At 42.9% G+C, this 19,460-nt stretch overlaps 1 protein-coding gene across 1 annotated transcript in view; it reads left to right on the top strand.

Moving 5' to 3' along the window:
- Positions 1-6,281: 6,281 nt before the first annotated feature.
- The window catches only part of SORCS2 (sortilin related VPS10 domain containing receptor 2), a 559,300-nt gene continuing 546,121 nt past the window's right edge, over positions 6,282-19,460 (top strand). Inside the window, 3 exon segments of the mRNA XM_027686434.1 lie at positions 6,282-6,338; positions 6,340-6,390; positions 6,392-6,787. Of these exon segments, the coding sequence (XP_027542235.1) occupies positions 6,282-6,338; positions 6,340-6,390; positions 6,392-6,787 (504 nt within the window).

The raw sequence follows: 19,460 nt of genomic DNA, 5'->3' as shown, positions 1-19,460 counted from the left end.
ATTGTGGGGGTTTTTGTTGTTTTACTACCTCAAATGTAGAGCAAGAATGACTTAAAGAAATTAATACTTAAATGGAGAAATGGATTTGATCAGGGGAGCCTTGGAAAGTGTGAAGTGCTTTGTATTTCTCCAGCTCACGATTCCAAAGCCCTCCAGCCTTTTACTTACACAAAACATCTGCCTTCAGCTGTTTCGTTTTTCAGAAACAATGGCTTGTAGGAGAGGAATTGGCACCAGTTGTCTTTTATGTTTCTATTACTTTAATTTTCACTATTAACCATATGGCTTTTTTTTTGAAAATTATCTTCTCCAAAATGTGTGGTAGTCAGGTTCCCTGGCATCTGATAGTTCACATTTTTCACAGTGCTACGTTACTTTCAGTAACTTCCTTTTTTGGGGAAAGACTTAACCTTTATCTCTTCACTGAGACCACGCAAATCTATATTGCAAACAAACAAGGAAAAAAAGAAAAGACATGAAAAAGAAGAGCCAGCTCAGAAAAAAAGGTACTACCTAAACAAAATTCATGCACTATTCTGTTAATTATTTAAAGCAGAGACTCCTAAAGGTTGTTACTTTAAGTAAATCTATTTCACAGATTAAAAATAGTGTGGTCTTCTGTGATGTTTTAGTGCAATATGTCTTTGCAGAAAACCCTCTCATTTTTCTTGGTTTGGCTTTGAACCAGTCAGTGCTATATCTGCAGACCTCAGCCATGAGACAAAATTTAGCAAATTCCCTGGAAAACTTGGAGCAAAACCCTTCCCCATCCCTTGAAATAGGCATGCAAGACCACACAGTTGGGACCCAGTCCCACACCCACTTAAGCTGGTGTGCTTGCAATAGAAAGGATTTGCTCTATGGTCAAAACCTATTAACCATAAACTGAAGCCTACTCACATCTGCATTCCTCACTAAGCTCTTTCCATGAAGAGTTGAAGGGGATTGAGGTAGCTGTAAACATGTCAGACTGACTTCCCATGAAACATCTACCAGATGGGAACATCTCGTATTAGAAAAATGGTGCCTTCAGGGCTCCTTTGCAAAAGACTGAAAGGCTGATTTAGAATGGGTTGGTTTCAGTTGAGCTTAGTATTTATTTATTTTTCTTACACAATTTTCTCAGAAATGCAACTGTATTAGCAAACTGATTAATAAATGACACTGATAAAAGTACTGTTAAGATTAGATCAGAATTTAAGTGGCTGGTAAGACATTGACAGTATTTTTGAAAGAAAAGGAACTGCATAGTTGTACCTATATGAAGCTGAATGTAAACCTGAGAATTATATCCTTCACATCCCATTTTAATAACCTAAATACCCAAATCTTTTCTCAGCTTTCCATATTTTCTCAAATAAACTTCACTGAATTTTAGGGCAGGAAAAACACAAGTTCCCACAGTCTAGCTGGTCTCATAAAAGAAAAACCTTTTGTTCTGTTGTGAGCTCTTGTAGACAATGAATCCAATTCTCTCATGTTTTCAGAACTCTGCTCATTAATTGTTGATGAGAAATTATGAAGGTTGAAGACAGGTAATCTTACAACACCCACCAAAACATTACGCTTCACCTTACATTTTCTGTTTCAGACTAAGCCCTGTTTCAGGCTTTGTGGCATAACAAATGTATACAGGTTAGTTGTATTTTTTTGTTCTTCTGATTGATGGAAGATAAAACTTCCTTAAGGCAGCTTGTATTTATTGCCAGCTTGTTTGCTAAGTGACAGTAATTTTACAACTATTTTCCCTTTAATTTTATGAGCTAGAACTAGAGAAAATTATAGTGTATATTCGCCTACTCACTAGTAAAAGTCCTGCAAGGTGCTGAGCAGCTCAGTTATGTCATTGAATTAGAGGAGAGCTGATGATGCTCAAAGAATAAGGTTTCTAGACAACCTCAGTGACTCCCTGTTTTTGGGAGTGTGTGACCACACACTGGCCTAGTGTGTGGTTGTGTCAGTTTTTACTGCAAACATGCCATTTGCTAACTGGATCCTGGTAAAATTGGAAGCTACTCAGCTTTTCCTCAAATCATTTACAGCTCTTCCAAATTTTTTCTCGTAAGTGTATGTCAGTACACCCATACCTGAAGAGAACTCCCTGTAATCATCAGAGACAATACACTACACTGAAATCCACTCTTTTTTATTGTTCAAATTTGAACAGGATAATTGAACATGTACTTTGTAGCTTCGTCAGTTCTTCATAAAACAAAGGCAGCTACTTACTTTTTTGACTTCAGAACTGCCCACAGAAGTAGAGTTTTGTTTTTCTAGTGACAAGGAATGCTTCCTATTAATCAGGCTTTCTTCTGTGGGCATCTGGGTTGACTGGTGACAGCAATGTATCAATGAATTAATGTGAACAAAACAATCTGACACCTGCTTGATTTTTTTGTTCTCTCAAATGGAACAACTATTGAGAAAAGTGTTAAGACACCTAGATTTGTTGAATATAGAAAGGTTTTTTTTGGTAGTTGTAGTAATACAAATAGAAATTATTTTGAGAGGCCTAGCCAAATAAAACCTCTGCTGTTTGGCATAAGGGTATGGCATTATTTATAATAATTTGCATTTAACACAAATAAAGCATTTGAGCTTTGTTAATTGGGTAACAAGGCAATAAAGCTTTGGCATGTATTAATTTGTTAGCTTAGAATGTGGTCACAGTGAGTAATAGGGCTGTTTTGGAGTCAGGCATTTTGATAGGATACGTGTGAGATTAAGTTGCTTTCATGCATGAGCATTTTGTCAAAAACCCTGCAGGTCACTGTGCTCTTAATGATGTTGTTAACATAAACACAATGTAACTGAAAATTGTTTTGTATCTAATTAATGGAATAAGGTATCCTAAATGCATCTCGATACATTAACTTAAATCAACCTTTAAAAGAGGTGAACACTGTACAAGAAGCATGCTTAAATGGGTAATTCTTCAGTGATTTTTTACCATATTGTGCATCTGCAGTCATCTTGCATTATCAAACTAAGAAGGCTATGAGGATGAAACATAGAATAAATTGTTATCAATATTTTTAATTGCAAGCAAAAGGAATATTAGCATGGCATCTTGGTTTCTGCCCAAGCAGAACTTGAAGCTTTCTCTAATACTTTCAGTTTTTGATTAGAAATGAATCGAGTAAAAATAAAGTGGGTTAATTGAAGCCTTTTAAATCTTAATATAATCTGACAGTCAGTAAAAATGTGAGTAGATGTTTATTAGTATAGCACTAATAATTCTGCCATTAACAGGAAGAAACTTGCCTTGAATTTACAACACTATTTTTTTCAAACCTTTTCTATTTCTGTTCTGGGACTAGAGGAGCTTAGAGGTGTGTAGCACTCAGTTATTTGTCTTTTTGTTTGCCTCTGTGTATTTGCTGAGCCAGAGTTTATAGGAGATATAAAAGGTGACAGACATTTAGGGAAGCCTCTTTACTTTAGAAATCATTAAACTAAATCTAAACCATCATTTTGCCAACACCTAAGAAGTTCCAGTTAAACAAGATTTGCAACTTCTGAACCCATAAGAAAATTTCAACTGAATTGGCAAACTAGAGAGGTCACAAAAATAAATGTCAAGTTTTGTGATAAAGGAGGACTTTATTAGTGGATTTGCTAGGTTCCTGTGGAGATCATGGAAAAGATATTCTGACAGTGGGGAAAGAGTCAAGCAGACCTTGCTGTTGACCATAAGGTGCAAGGCTGGAGAAATGCAGGCTTCGTTAGTTCTGGGACAACTTCTCGGTTTTTTTTTTCCTTTTAGGTCTCATTATGGGAAATGCCAGTAACTGACAGGTACAGAGAGCTTGACTTAGGAATGTGGATGTTACCATCTCTTCTCTTGGCTGCTGCTCACTGGGAGCCCTACCTGTCGAACACAATGGTGAATGCAAAATGAATGAGCACAACAAAGTCCAGCTGTATTCAGGCAGATGAAGTATTAGGGTTCATATGCCAGTTTTAACATGTAGAGACTCGGGCCCTTCCACCCGTTCTGAGTATTTTTAGGTTATTCTACAAATGTTGGGTAATCTTCACGATTTCACAGGAGATAGACCATAATGTCAGAATCAAAATTACCGAATTCCTAATAATAGGCAAATCACCCCTTCATGTTGGTTGATACAATTGTGATTGGTCAATGTTTTCTTAACAATTCCGCATTGCATTTTTTTCTCTTGTTCCTTTTTGTGCAGAGATGCCAAAGATGGAAAGTCACTTGCTCAATATGCAACTGTTACTCCAACGGGAATGACTCTCTGTCTGTGTCTCTTCTGTGAACTGTTGAATCACTGCCCAACTTCTGCATCCCTAAAGAACACAGCCAAACAGCAGGGATTCAAACAAACGTTTGACCACCAGCTGTCATTGAGACTAGTTTACAAGAGTCATAAGGGGTTTGTCTGGAAAAATAACTTTCTGCCCACTTAAACCCGGGTGGTTTTCCTCTTACAAGGAAGGGTATTGTTTCAGAGGGATAAGGCACTGTAACAAAGCTAAATGTATGCAAAGATCAGTCTTATCTCACGCTCGTGTTTCTCTTCCTTTAGACAGCTCCCTATAGCTTCTCCTAGGCCTTCTGAGCTTTTGGTATTGTCTCCAGAAATCAAGATCTGAGAAAAAAAATTAATCAACTTGCTCTTTACACAAGATATACCTTCAGGAATGAATTCAATACATCACCCCTTCAAGAGTCCCAGGGGCAACTTCTGATGACCTGGGCCACGTGGTGCTGCCCACCCAAGTTCCTGCTGCTGCCCAAGCTCCTGCTGGCATGGTATTTGGGGCAGAATCTCCAAAACTTGCAGCTGGAGATTCACAGAGAAGGGGCAATTTCTTCTTTTAGTTCCTTTAGCTGTTTTGAGACTATGGGGCTGTGCTAGGAACTGTGAAAGTTCTTCACTCTTCATTGAGAGCTGCAGAAAAAGCACACAGGATTTAAAAAAAAATATTTTAACTTCTATTCTGTATTTCTTTTGAAATGGAGAGTCATTCTGAATTTGAAACTGCCTTCTAGTTTGAGCCATTACAGTAATAACGGGACAGGTTACCATAGGTCTCCTAGCACTGAAGGTGTACAGCTAATATGAAATCATATAGCTTGCTGAAAGTAATTTTTACATTACTTTGGGATGACCAGGTCACTTTAGGTCATTGTGGTAGTCATCCCAGGCCTGTAATGGTACAGTTAAACCAGTGGATACTATTTTTTCTATTAATCTTCCTAGAAAAGCCTTTGTAATCCTAATTTTCTAGGCCATTAGGGTAAAGGCAGATTACAACTAAAGCTGGTTTATTAACTTTACTCACCTTGGTTTTACCCAGCCCGGATCTCTTCTGTTAGGTGCCTGTACCTGGAGTCAGTACTTTCCTCAGTGGTCTTTCAAACTTGTTTTTTCTGACACAGGTCTGAGCAACTTTATTTTACTGTGAAGTTAGATTCAGTTTCGGAGTTGGCCCTGGACTGTGCAGCAGGTTGGACAAGGAGTCCTCCAGAGGTCCCTGCCAACCTCAGTTATTCTGGGATTCTAACTTGTGCCGTCTTCACATATGAGGCAAACTGCTTCACAAGCCCCAATTTATTCACAGTTACACGGCACGCTGCAGTGAAGCAGGAAGAGCACTCAGTCTGTGATACCTAAATCTTCTTCCACTGCTTCACCTGTCAGTTTTGAGTTATGCTGCACAGCCCCAGTCATTGCCCCTCTGCCGTGAGCATTTCCTCATGCTGCTATGGATCAATCCCAAATTACAAGCCTCATGTCCCCACGGTGGGTAACACTGGATTAGCAATTGGCTCCGGACAACGCACGTGACGAGCCTGGTGCCTCCCAGGAGCTGAGGGGCAGAAGGACGGACAGGGTCCTTTTCCCCACGAAAGCGCTTCTTGTTTTAATCACATGAATCGTATTTTTGCACCTGCTTCATTTGTTCCTCGGTTCCCCTCTGCTGACCACAGACCCCTTCCGATCTTTTCACTGCAGCCTCATGGGAGCGACGGCCAAACCAGGGCCATCGCACGTGTCCAAAGGGGCAGCGGTGGGTGCTCGCCCCCAGCGCCCCCTCGCCCTGCAGCGCACCCGCCCCGAGGGGCTGCCAGGGTCTCGTTCGGGCGCTCTCGGAAAGCCTCTCCCCGGAGCTCTGCGTGAAACTTCGCAAGCGGCGGGTTCTGCCGCCGCCGGGAGACCCGTCTCCGCCGCGGCTCCCGCGGGGCGCGATGCCCGTGCCCGTGTCCGTGTGTGCCGGAGCCCGCCCGGCGTTTCGGCGCGGACCAGCAGATGGCGGCGCCGCCCCGGCTGGGCGCGCAGCCCCGCGCACGGCGCTGCCGCCGAGCCCCGCTCCGGTTACAGCCCTCCCCCGCCCCCGCCCTCCGCCGCGGTGTCTCCCTCCCTCCCCGCCACCTCCCCGCCTGTCACTACCACGCCGGAGAGCCACCATGGCGCACGGCGGGCCACGCGTGTCCGCCGCCGCCGCTCCGCGCGGGGCTGCCCGGCTGCCGCCGCTGCTGCTGCTGCTGCTGCTGCCGCCGCTGCTGGGCGCCGCCGCCGCGCCGCGCTGCGCGGAGCCCTGCGGCCACCCGCGCCCCGCAGCCCTGACCCGCGGGGCGCGCAGCCCGCCCGAGCCGCAGCCGGGCGGCAGGGAGGCGGCGGGGAGCGGCCGCTCCAGGAGAGCATCCTCGGCGGCCGGCCGGGAGCAGGTCTCCCTCATCAGCACCTCCTTCGTGCTGAAAGGGGACGCGTCTCACAACCAGGCGATGGTGCACTGGACGGGCGAGAACAGCAGCGTGAGTGCGAGGGGCAGCGCGGGCGGGCTGTGGGGTCCCTGCCCTTGCCGTTGCTTTGCTTCCCCAACTTGCGGTGCGCAGCCCGCGCTCCGCCGGGCTCGGTGCGACCGGGGCGCGGTGCTCCTGCCGCCCGCTGCCCGGCCCGGGGCGCGGGGATCCCTCGGGCAGCGCTCGGGGGGCTGCGGCCGGTGAGGTGCCGCCGGGAGGCGAAGCGCCGCCGTGGTCGGGCCGGCCCCGCGCATCCCCCGCCACTTCCCCAGAAGTTTGGAAAGTTTGCGAGCGCGCATCTCGCACAGGGGCCGGGTGCGCGATGTGCGCCGCACTGCGAGGGGGAGGAGGACGAGGAGGACGAGGAGGGCGGCTTAGCCCCGGAGAGGCGAAACGGTGTCCGTGTGCGGTCGGAGTGCCCCCGGGGCTGTGGCAGGGTCTCCGGGTAAAGGAGCGAACTGCGGCGCGGGGATTATCTCCTCCAGCCCCGCATGAAGTCCCAGATTAAATTGTCGAGGCTTAATCGATTCACCGCGATTCAGTCATCTCTGTGTAATCTCCCCCGCGCCGCGCTCTGTCTTCGCAAGCGCCGGGGAAAGAAAAACCCGAAACAAACCGAAAATGAAATAAAACGCAGCTCCGGGCTTAGTGTGGATGTGAGCGGCAGGGGCGGGTGAGCGGTACGGCCCCGCCGAGCGCCGCGGGGGCGGAGGGGCGTCCCGCAAAGCTCCAGAATAGCAGCAGCTCTCCGAGGGGGCTTTTACAGCCCCATCGGTGGATAAAAATCATGCGCTGGAACCAGTGAAATTGCATTAGAGCGTCAGTGTTCACAACTTTTCACAGTTAAAAGTGTGTCTTGCCTTTATTACTTATCTAATTTAGACGGCAACTCTCACGGTGAGCGCCCCTAGTAATTTTTTAACTCATTTTCAATTTCAGCTAGTCTTCATTTCTTTATGTATTGATCCATTAATGGGTGTGTATTCGCACGGGTAGTTTTAGGGATTTGCTGCTTTTGATTTATCCTTCACTGAAACACTATATCATAACAGTGGTCGTCATGGGTAAATATTACACAGCACCTTGCACTGTCTGTGTAACTTCTTAGTCAGGAAAATATCGTTATGAAGGCTCAAGATCAACTTTGTCCTGAAGGATTTTAGTGTTTCTGGAAAGCTCCTGAGTGTTTTCCCTACAGTTCAGCTAAGCTCCGACTCTGCTTAAACTTTGTGAATTTAGCATAAAGTTTACTTAAACTTGGCTCAGTTCAGAGTGCGTGTGTTGTACTTCTCATAAGTATGTGAATTATCATCCTTTCTCTAGGACCTCAAGTCCTGTTTTTTGCCTGTTTTGCTAGCGAGTCAGCCAGGATGTGGAGCTGCTAAGGCTCCACTGATGAGGATGCTGTGATTCCCTGGAGCATACTGAGCGCTTATGTTAACGCTCTTGTATAATCAGGTGTCAGAGTTGAAGTCAGCATCATAAAGCTTGACACTTTCAAAGGCAGTTTTTGATTTACTCGGGAAGGAAGTGCAAGATGATGGTCATTTTCTGTGAAAAGAGAGAGTTGCAAATCAGCAGCATCAGCTATTCTGGTGCTGCCCTTCCTCCATTTCTCTGCTATTAGACTGCTGCCTTTTTTTGCGGACAGTGCTTGCAGACTGTTAGAACTACTTCTTTGAAGAATTCAGTATTAAAAAGTTGGCATAAGTTCATTTTTTGACATAAAAGGCAAGTAACAGCTTTCATGCAAAGCACTCTGCACTCTAAAATGAATATAGTAGAACGTTGCTAATCCACAGTTATGACTAGCAGTCTCTCCTCGCCTCTGCAAAGATTTAATAACAGATGCTGCAGCGAGGGCTTGTATTGCTAAAATGTTATTATTTTTTCACAGTATGCTACAGCTCACTTACTAGAATACTACCACGTAGCCTCTTCAAAAGCAAAGATAAATGGCAACTGTCAGAATAAATGAAAGTGGTTACAGTCTTTGCTGCAATGTAGTTCGGTTTTTGTTTGCCTAGTTGCTCTCTACTAATTCAGTATTGCAGGATGATGCACTAATCATGAATGCCTGCAGACTTTTTCTACAGTATTTATACACTTAATAAAAAATACTTTTGCAGAGTTACTTAGAAATTATGTTGCTTACTCTGCCTGCCATCAAGTTATTACTGTCAAGCGGGACTGTATTTGAACAATTGACGTGGTAATGAAAGACTTTTTGCTGTCTTAACCCGAATGAAAGCAGCCAGTCTTTGCACTGGATGTTTTACAGTATGACTGTCAGCTTTTTTTTCACCTTCTTTTCTTGTAAGCCCAAAGGAAGCAGGATGAGCATGTTTGTTTGTGAGATTAAAACAATTGAAAATCAGCACCTGATCCCAAACGTATATAAGGTAGTCTCGAATTTCTGTTTGTTTAAGTAGATATGTATGTTTTTATTTGTATTACCCTGGGTTAAGTGTTTGGAGGTAGGAATGCTAAGATCCAGTGCTTCTCAAACCTGGCACCTTATCCTGTGTTCTTAAATCTATGGTAAGTCTCTCCTTGCCTTGGAGGCACAGGCGTGAGCCATGGAGTGCTGTTCTGTCCCAGGCGCATTGCAGTCGAGGGGAGGGCTGTCATTCCTAACAGTGGGGCTTTGGATCAGGTCCTGTGAACCTCAGGAGGCACTCAGCAATCTTAAAGTGTCACCACGCACGTTTGGCACCTCATTGGAGGTACTCAGCACTTTGTAAACCAAGGAGCTAAACTAGTTACTTTACCCTTTACAGCTGTGTGGCTGAAAATTTGACAGTGATGAGCTCCAGATGACCATATATCCTCTTAAACACCTCACCTAGTAAAATAAATGAAGAAGAAATATGCAGTAGGATTATTCCTTTGAGCTCCATGATGAAGAGACAAATAACCATAAAAGCAGAGGGGGCAGCTGCTTGTCCGAGGCATGTTCACCTGCATGAATAGTTCATTGAAAGTGCTACCATGGAGTACTCATGTGTATGGACCAAGGGCAAATAAATAAATTTGGAAGGGATTGAGCTTAGGTTGATGTGCATATGGAGCTTTGAAAAAATAATTTACGTCGTGTAAATCCTCCTGTGCTGCAATAATAGAAGCATGAGATTTTTGGTTGCATGAGATGTCTTGAAAGAAACTAGGGAGGCTATAAATTAAATTGATCCTGTCTCCTTCCCTTTCTTTTCTGTGCTGTAGAAGTCTGATGTGTACTTTATTATCCTCATGTAATGCTGTTAGTTTTGTGAATTAGAGAAATGGTGGCTTTGGTAGCACAGCAGAGGACATGGTTGCACTGATTGTAAAGTGAGCTTGGATCACTGGGAAGATCATGGTACACTTCCTTGCCTTGTCAAGAGAGAGCTGAACGGGGAGGTATGCAAAATGCTTCCTGTTTTGTGTCCTCATTATTTTATTTTGTACTTTCATAATTATTTATAGATTCCATGAACGAGGAGTCTGTCCCCGACCTTTCTTGGCAGTGGGGTGTATAGTCAAAGCCATCACTAGTGAGGCAAGTCTTACAAAGCCAGTACTTGTAACAGCAAGAGTGTATTTGGTTAGTGAATTCTAGCAATTAGTATTTCTGCTTTCTGTCCCCTCTGCCCACAGAAATCTGTTGTGCACTCTTACTTTCTAACAAAAGCTCAGGCAAATGGAACTAATTTCCTTTCCAGTCTTAAAATATCATAAACTGAAGACATAACAGGTGGGTGGTGCAGCACACCATTTACTGTGGGAAGGGCCAATAATTGACATCTGTGTAATTGATAAATAACATAGGGGTGTGCATTGGAATATATACAGGTAATGTGCTAAAATAATAGCTCTTTCTGTGTTAAACTGAATATGTATGTTCTCAGATTTACTAAAAATATGCGACCCTGTCTGATTTGGGGAAAAATAATCAATTCATGACAGCTTTTAAAAACACTGCTTCTCCTTAGAAGAGGCCTTATAGTCATCCCAGGAGCTTTTTTGTGCTAGGCAAACAACTTTCTTTGCAAAACTATGTTCTTTTTGAGCCTCCTGGAGAATTCCCATTCCGCATTAATACCTGCTGATTTAAAAAAAAAATTAAAATCAAAGCCAAAGCAGAAATATGAGGAGAATGAGACTCATATTCAAAACTGATTTTGATTCATGGGCTGCTCTTCATGCAGTTTGCAGACTGCTAAAGTGTTGTGAACAGAACTTGGACCAGCTGCTTCCAAGTCTGCACTCTCATGGTCACAGTATTTCCTTTTTTTGCTTGTAGTCAAAATATTAAGTAAGTCTGTGCAGGTGCTTATTTGTCCTAAGTTGATGTCATGATCTGTCATAAACATGTAGGTCTTAGTTACAGAAAATAAACAGAAATATGCACACATTTTTTTCCAGACTTAAATATTTAGCAGCATCTTACCAGAAAGGAAGGTTTATTGCACATCTACAGAAGTTGCTACACACAAAATCTTTAACTGATCCAGATTTTTCTGTATTTGATATACAGATACTGTGTTTAATTTAAAAACTATAACTCTTTGGGATACAGTTTCAGCATTTGTAGAGCCCAGTGATCACTAAATGTATTCTTCTGGTAGATGTTTTATTTAATTGGTTTTGTGTTTTGTTCAGTTTGCAATAAACTGTGCTGAGGGAATCTATAAAAAGCATTGACTTCAATATTACTGTAGCAGTACCTGTAATAGTAAATGTAATTATCTATTCAAACTGGGCAAAAGTCCATTTGTGGTAAGGTTTTGGTGCTGTTTCTGCAGAGTAACCAGACTACACTTTATGAAACTAAAGGGAACATGAGGTCAAAAATCCTGACGGCTCAGACCTTTGATAAATGGCACATATATTGCAAAGTGAAAGGCAGATTTCCCATAGGGAGGGTTTTTCTTAAAATTCCTTGAGATGATAGTGTGATTATAAAAACAAACAGAAACTAAACCCAATAATCATATTTGAATGGAACAGCAGAGTCCCACATGGAAAGCAGAATGATATTAATCTGACTGAAGTAACTCAGGAGTTGAATGTTTCCTTTTTCTTTTTTTTTTCATGGTACAAAGTTTATGGCTTACTTCATTTATTTGCTTCTACTAGCCCCCGTTTTCTCTCTCTACCAACCATACAGCGTACTAGTCATGTCACTGCCTGCTGAGCTCTCTCCACAATTCAGCAAATTCCAGCTGCTAAAGGAAAGAGAGAGCGCCTCTTCTCAACCCCTAAGTAGACACTTAAAATTGATACATAGTTTAATTAGTAAATGTGTGTTTCAAACATGCTTCAAAGTCCTCCTCCACGCACAGCCCTCCACACCTGCAGCCATACGTGGTTTTACCTGGTTTGCTCGTTTAACTGGTGTTACCTGGTTTGCTTAGGAGCAGGCTCCTGGAAGTACTGCTGTGCCGACATTGGGATAAGCTCAGTTTAAATCTAGGAGGGAAATTCAGCAATGAACACTAAAGAGAGACACCAGACTGAAATTCTCTCTGATACTGCCAATGTATTTATTGCATGTGAATGATAAGCCAAATCTGGCTTAATAACAATCATTACAGGTGTGTGTTTAGGCTGTGGATAGCAGCTCACATATCACCGTGGGAACATAATGTGTACTTCCCAAGCTTGATGGTCGTAGGAATCTACTGATACAGGTCTTCAGAGAAAGAAATGAGGACTTCCCTTTTGATTTTATTAAAATTGAATAGACTAGTAGATTTTTTTTGAAAGAACAGAAGGGGAAAATTATGAGCTTTTCAGAAAAACAGTAACTGTTCTGCTAAAATGGGAAGCTCTTTAAGGTGTGTACCACTTTATGAATTTAAAACATAAAACTGCCCAGATACAGAAGCTTTTGTGCCAAGCCCTTTGCATGTCCAAATAAAATATTTTATGGTCCTACCAGTTAAGACCAAAGGTTGTTCTCATAAAGGGGAGAGAATCTGCACCACAATGCAGGTGGGGTCCTTCTAGTTCCTGAAAACACAATTTCATTTAAGCAAAAGATGAAAGTATAGGTTGAAAGTAGTCTCCAGTATATGACTGCTCACTGTAGCTCAGGATGAAACTTGATGACCTGCAACATTCCTTCAGCATTTTTATTCTCAGAGACTCACATTCTTTACCAAACATTCCCAACCCCAACCCCAGGCCCCAGTAATAATAATTTAAAACTCTAACAAATCACCAATGACAACACAACTTTGAAAGAAATAATGGATGGAATCCTTTGCTGTGCCTTACTTCATTATAGGATATAAGGAAGGAATTCTCCACTGCAAAGATGGTGAGACACTGGCACAGGTTGTCCAGAGAACTTGTGGATGCCCCATGCCTGGAAGTGTTCAAGGCCAGGCCAGATGGGGCTCTGAGGAACCTGGTCTAGTGGGAGGTGTTTCTGCCCATGGTGAGAGGTTGGAACTAGGTGATCTTTAAGGTCCCTTCCAACCCAAACCATTCTGTAACTCTTATGATTCAGCCATGAAGCCTAAGCTTGGACTTCTGCAGTAGGAGGGAGATGGGGATGGTTCCTGGATTGATCCTTGACAATCTTAACAGCCATGCTTAAGAAAGCTTGGATGAGTTGACTTCTGAGAGCATATGTCATCTGTCTCAGCCTATTGGAGAGGGGCCTAGCTGACTAACTGTGATGAAACACAGGACTTTTTGGACATAGATCCAAATATGTGGAGGTTGTTGGTGCTGTAGCTATTTCGTCCTTCCTTGCTGTGACATTGCTGTTGGAGTTTCAGTTATGGGTTAAGACTCTGTTGTGGTGGCTGTTGCACAACCCCAATGCAAAAATGCAGATGCAGCTCTAAAGATTTTATAATGACAGTTTTACCTGCATTTACACCCCTGAGAAACAGATTTGTATGCTTAAAGGATGTACTCTGACAGAGGTTGCATAAAATTCTACATTTCAGTCCATGGGCTGCTCCAACAGCTGTTTAAGTATTTTTTTTTTCTAATGATTGACATATTCATACATAAGGAGTCATGGGGCCAGAGCCAGAAATTTCCCCTCTGAGTTGAGAGTTAATCAAGTGCTTAGAAACATGCCCACTCTGTGTGTATATATGTAGGTATGTTTATGTTTTTCTGTCTCTTTTGTCCAGAGTCAGTAGATCTGCAATTGCACCAAGAAAAAGTGAAGCAGTTTCAGCAGTAAGGGTTGTGAGTCTCTGCTCTGGCAGGAAATGTGTATTTCAACTCTTGATGCAGAAGTAGGAATTAGATCCTTCTGCTGGGTGAGCACTGTAGCCCCATTGCTGTTGTGGAAGGGTGAGGAGGGCAGTGTCCCCTTCTGTGAGGAGCTGTGTTTCACAGGGAGTTGCCCCTGTGGGCTGTGAAATGCTCGGTGCTGTAGCTGTGTGCTGCACATCTGCTGGACTCGCTGACTTTGGTGGAAGTGCCGTGCCTTTGGATCCTCTTGGTTTTGTCAGCCCTGGGTGAGGCTGTTGTGGAAGAGGAGAGATGTTGAGGCACTGCTCTCTTGCGGGATGAGAGCATGGATGCCACCCTTGGCAGAGATGGGGATGGTCCGTGCAGCCCCCTCACCACATCTGCGGGCTCTGAGGCAGAGTGTGGTGTTCACGGGGATACCCTGGGGAAATTTGAGGCTTGGCCAGAGGCAGAGCATAGGGTTCCAAAGGAACAGCTGTTGGATTAAATTGAAGCTGAACAAGAGTGCTGAAGAACTTTGCCAGTTACCTCACCAGTATCCTCTGAAATACCACTTCCCTAACACAGGTGATTTTGCAGTTTCCCACCTGCAAGGTGAAAATAACAGTGCTTTCCTATCTCTTAGGGTGGCTGTTGCTTTAAAGAAGCTGAGCACTTCAATATTAAAGTAATGGTTATCACCATGGTTATAACACCTAAAAGAGGCAGGATCATAGAAAATCACAGCTGTGGTTCCTTTGTTCCTTTGACTATTTCACACTACAGCCTAGGAATTAGAGAAGAAAAGGCTCTCACAGGTCATGCAAACTTCTCTTCTTGTTCTGATGTTTGTTTTGATCAGGGCTCCTTTTAATGTGTAGTCCAGTTTAATTTAAATGCCTAGCCTCTAGCACTTCAAAATCATTGAACAGACTTAAGATTATGTGACTAAAACCAGTATCAGTGAAACTTAACCTGTATTTAATATGATATTTTGTGCTTTTGTTTAGCGGTATAATAAAAATAACTGTGCTTCTTTCTCAGTGTTTGTTCATTTCGTATCTTTGTAGATCTTGTAGACTAGTAATTATTTCTCTGAATAATATTTATTTTGACCTTATAAATTTTCCCTTATAGCTCACTTTTGCTAGCTCTTTAATTCCACCAGCTGGATAAGACAGTACCTACATAGTACCTGTCCACTGGGTATCTGACTGGCACATTTTTAGAAATGTACTTAGACACAGAGATTATTGTTCATTTCTGGCATCCTTCTAATCTAATCTCCCTCCAATATCCTCGTGATTATCTATGTTTTCTAAAAAGAAGACCCACAGAACAGTAAATAGTTTTTCTTTTTTTAAAGATAAGTCATAACAACACCATAATAATTTGGTCATTAGCAAAAAAGCTAATTTTGGTGGTTTCTGTGCAGTAATATCATTAAAAGTTCTAGTAGATGAAGTAGATGTATTTAATGTTTTCTTTTCCCCATTTGCCTTATGAACTGTGTTTCTTTCATGGTTTTCATAAGATCACTGGGGACACAGTAAAGCTGCATGAAGTGTCACAGAAGCGTATTTGCAGCTCCAACCCCTGTGACGTGTCCTTACTCCTGTGGAGCAGTGGGCACGTGTTCACTGACCAGTGTGTTCAGTTTTAGCAGATGGCAAGCTACACTCTGTGAAAACACAGTTTTTGTCACTGTTACTGTATCTTCTCTGGTCCCCAGACTGAAAGTGCCACAGGGAAAGAGCACTCTTCCCCCTACATGTCCATGAGCAAGGATGTGTACTGGGGTTCTGCTCTGAGTTGGTGGCATTTAGGTCCTCTGTAATACCAGTAAAAATGATGAGGACTGAGAATTGAGCTGTTCCATCTGTTATTTTTAGCAGGGTGTAGCTTGGCCTCCCTAAGCGAGGTACAGTAGAGAAACGTTGCTTTTCTCAGGTATTGAAAAAGAGCCTGTTTATGGATATGCATTCCCATGCTTCCCTCCACCAGCAATTGTCACTGCAAGACAGATGCCCAAGGGAATGGAGCTGGAAGGTGAGAGGAATATGTTGGAATCACTCTTTGAGCTTTAGGCACTGTTTCACAGTGTTTCACATTGGTAAATATGACTGATTCTGAAGAAATAGTTATTTCTTCATTGAAAACACAATTGTATCAGGGATAGTAGGTTACCATAAAATCCTCAAGGGTTTAAGTACAATAAGATATTTTTCCTGTGTTAGGTGGCAGAAGGATACCATGAGTCTAAGGCATCTAAATCTCCAGCAGTACTTGTTAAACCTTACCATTTATGGAAAGCAGAACACTTCTCTAAGTTCTTGTTCTGTGCTCTGAGGTATTGTTTTGGGTGTTCAGCCTACGTAGGCATCAGTGTTAACACAGGTAGAGATGAGTATTACCCTGAGGGAACTCGTGAACTACTTTTGTATGGGCAGCTCTATTTTGTGCATGGTTTTTGAGGGGCTCCATGGATGAAGCATAAAAACAGAAATAAAACAAAAGCAGCATGTGCCAGGAACAGGTGGATTACTCTCTGGGTGCATAAGGTCTTTACCTGTCAATTACCACCACATGTCAATGGGGACCCAAATGGAGGTAGTGCACATATACAGTGCTCCAACAATCAGCCTGTTACAGAGTTCATGAGGTGAATTCCAGGGAGATGTGTAGCAGCAGATGTAGATGCTGGACACCTGTAAACACATGGAATTGGATGGCACAGAAATACTAATGCTTTTTTGCTCACCTCACCTCAACCTGCACTGAGGTGGGAAAGGAAGTCAAAATCAGATTATTAGGATCTGCTATGCATTTATGTGTTTGTGTGTTTGTACTTACAGGCTCTAATCTCGATGATTCTTAACTAAAGAAAACCCATTATGGCAGGTTGGTATTAATAAACTTCTAAGTACCCAGCTGGTTTTGAGAGTGATCCCTCTGTGCTCTTCCTGAGCAGTTTGTGGGCTCTGTTGAGACTGGTAAGGGTTCACATCAGATTTGGTTGTTACACACTGCTCTGTGAATGCACTATGTGAACATCATTCCTCCTGACCTCTCACATTTTAGTCTTGTAACCCACACAAGTTTAATTGCTATGCATGTGACTTTGCAGTGTGCAGTATTGTAGTATTTCATGTGCTTAGAGCATAGAAAAAGCTCTCTTCTCCCAGGCTCAAATGCCCCCCCCATGCACTAGGACTTCATCAGAGTTGCAGCTTTTGATTTAGAGGGTCATTTCTTATTTTGCTAATTTGTTTGGCTTTTAATCAGTGGTTTCCTTTGTTTCCCTGCCTGTTACCCAACTGCATAATGGCAAGCATGTCAAAAGGTCTCAGCTGCCTTGAGAGCAGTCTCGAAACATGTTCTTTGCCCTGAGTGAGAAGTACAAGCTGAGCAGAAACTATGCAAAACATCTACGTTGGGAGTAGGGTGGCTTCAGAGTGAGAGCTGTGTCCAGAGCACCAGTGACAGACTACACAGGACTGACAGTGAACTCCCTGGTTGCCCTTGGCTGTGCTGCTGTTCGGGGTAGAGAATTGGGAAGCTGTTACTATTGGTGGTTCTGAGCTTCTTTTTACCCCCAGATGAGGGAGGCCAATACCGGCAGAGTCAGCTGAGATCTGATCCTGTTCTTTTTGAAGTTTCCCAGCCTGATAGGAGAAACAAATATGAAAGAGCCCAGAATTTCTTTTTTCCTCTCTTGTATGTGACACCCACCGAGGTGCTGCTGAGCACATGCAGGCGGGAAGAGGATGTGTAGATGGAGCAAAAGTGTCCATACTTTTGAAGCAAGCAGCCCACTGTCAACGCTCTAAATTTCTCTTGGGTCACAGATATTATTACTAAACACTGTCTAAAACTGCTGTAAAGAAGAGAAGCAAGAAAGTCTGTTGCACTTCAGCCAAACAGCACTTCTATAGCTCTGTGAAACCCACGTTGTGATTCAGGGATTAGGTTGGCTCCTACCAGCTTCTGTGAAGGAAGATGCAGAAGGAACACGTTCCCTGCACATAGGCTGAATCAGGCACCTCTGCTTAAAAATTGTAAGATGTAGCTCAGCGAACACATTTTCAGTTCATAATGAAATACACATGTTCATCTTCATGCAGCATCTCTCAAGGGCTACTGTGCAGAGCACTGGAGGCCACTAACAAGATCTTCTTTTCCTTCCTTCCTTCCTCCTCTTCCAACTGCTTTAAACCAGATGTTTTTTTATAAAGTGGGCTACATTTAGAAGGCTTTGAACCTTGGTATTCTTTTTAATAATCTCATTGCTCCTGAAGAACCCTGAGAGAGTTTTTAGAATTTATTGTATAAGCACCCTGTGCCCCGTGTTCCATTTCTTGATTTAAAAATCCTTGCGGGAGAAGAGGGAGGTGACTGATATCAGGCTACCATATATAATCCATGTGAGAACTGGGTTGTTAGCTGGAACGTTATCAATACAAACATTTTTTTGTAAGTTTGCTAACTGCAGAAAAGCCACTTCCTAAACTGGCATGAACTGCTAAAACTTAAGAACTGAATAAAAGGCAAATTTCTTCATCAGCGGGTGGACTTGGTTCGGCTTGATCAGTCTGTAAGCACGCAGGAATGTTCAGGCTGCTTTTGTGTGTGCTCCTGAGGCAAGAGATGCTTTATGAACACTGGAGCTGCATGAAAAGAAGAGCCTCCACTTCCTGTTTGAATCAATGTTCATATTATTGTGAGGGATTACATCTTGGCTCTAATGTTCGTGCCTGTGAAGAGACTCTTCCTGAAGATGGGAATGTAAGGCTACAGAAGGATATAATCTTTATCTTGTTTGCGGAAACTGCCAGCAAGTCTGGTTGTTGCATTACTGTACTTTGTGAAGTATATTGAGGCTCCCTGAGGGAGCAGGACTCAGTCCAGCATGATGTTTCACAGGGGTCGGTAGCTCAGAAGTCAAGCCCATTGAGATGAGAGCACTGAAATTCACATTTAGGCACAGACTGCGTGCCAGGAAATTATATAGAGTTCATAGTCTTTGATCCACAGCCTCTTGTATGTGCGTGGTTTGCAGAAAAATATGCAAGCTTTTTATTTTTTGTAGCTACTAAATAGACTTGTATTTATTAAGTGAACCTGATTGTCACAGTCACTATCACTCAGTGAGAAACTCTGCTTCCCTTTAGGCAACTTCTGCAGCTATCCTTTGTTTCTGTTACTTTTCTGTCTGCTTTTTTGTATGTCTCATTCCTTCTCCCTTTCTTTTCTCTATGTGCCTCCTTTGTTATTCTGCCTTCATTTCCGTCTCTGTATTAAATCACCTTTCTAACCCCTGAGGGCTTAAATAGCATCATCTTCCCTATTCCATCTGGAAAAAAAGACCTTCAAAGACATGATTAGTAATGACACTGACATGTCATCAGTTTGGGAGTTGCCATTCCAGTGAAAATAGATGTTCACACTTGGTCACATGTTGTCTGCAAGCTGGGCACAATGCGTGGCATTACTTAAGGAAACC

Source organism: Neopelma chrysocephalum, unplaced genomic scaffold (assembly GCF_003984885.1).
Source record: "Neopelma chrysocephalum unplaced genomic scaffold, ASM398488v2 Primary Assembly neopelma1_71, whole genome shotgun sequence".
Classification (NCBI taxonomy): Eukaryota; Metazoa; Chordata; class Aves; order Passeriformes; family Pipridae; genus Neopelma; species Neopelma chrysocephalum.
The sequence above is the reverse complement of the archived record's forward strand: the minus strand, read 5'-3'. Positions and strand labels throughout refer to the sequence as shown.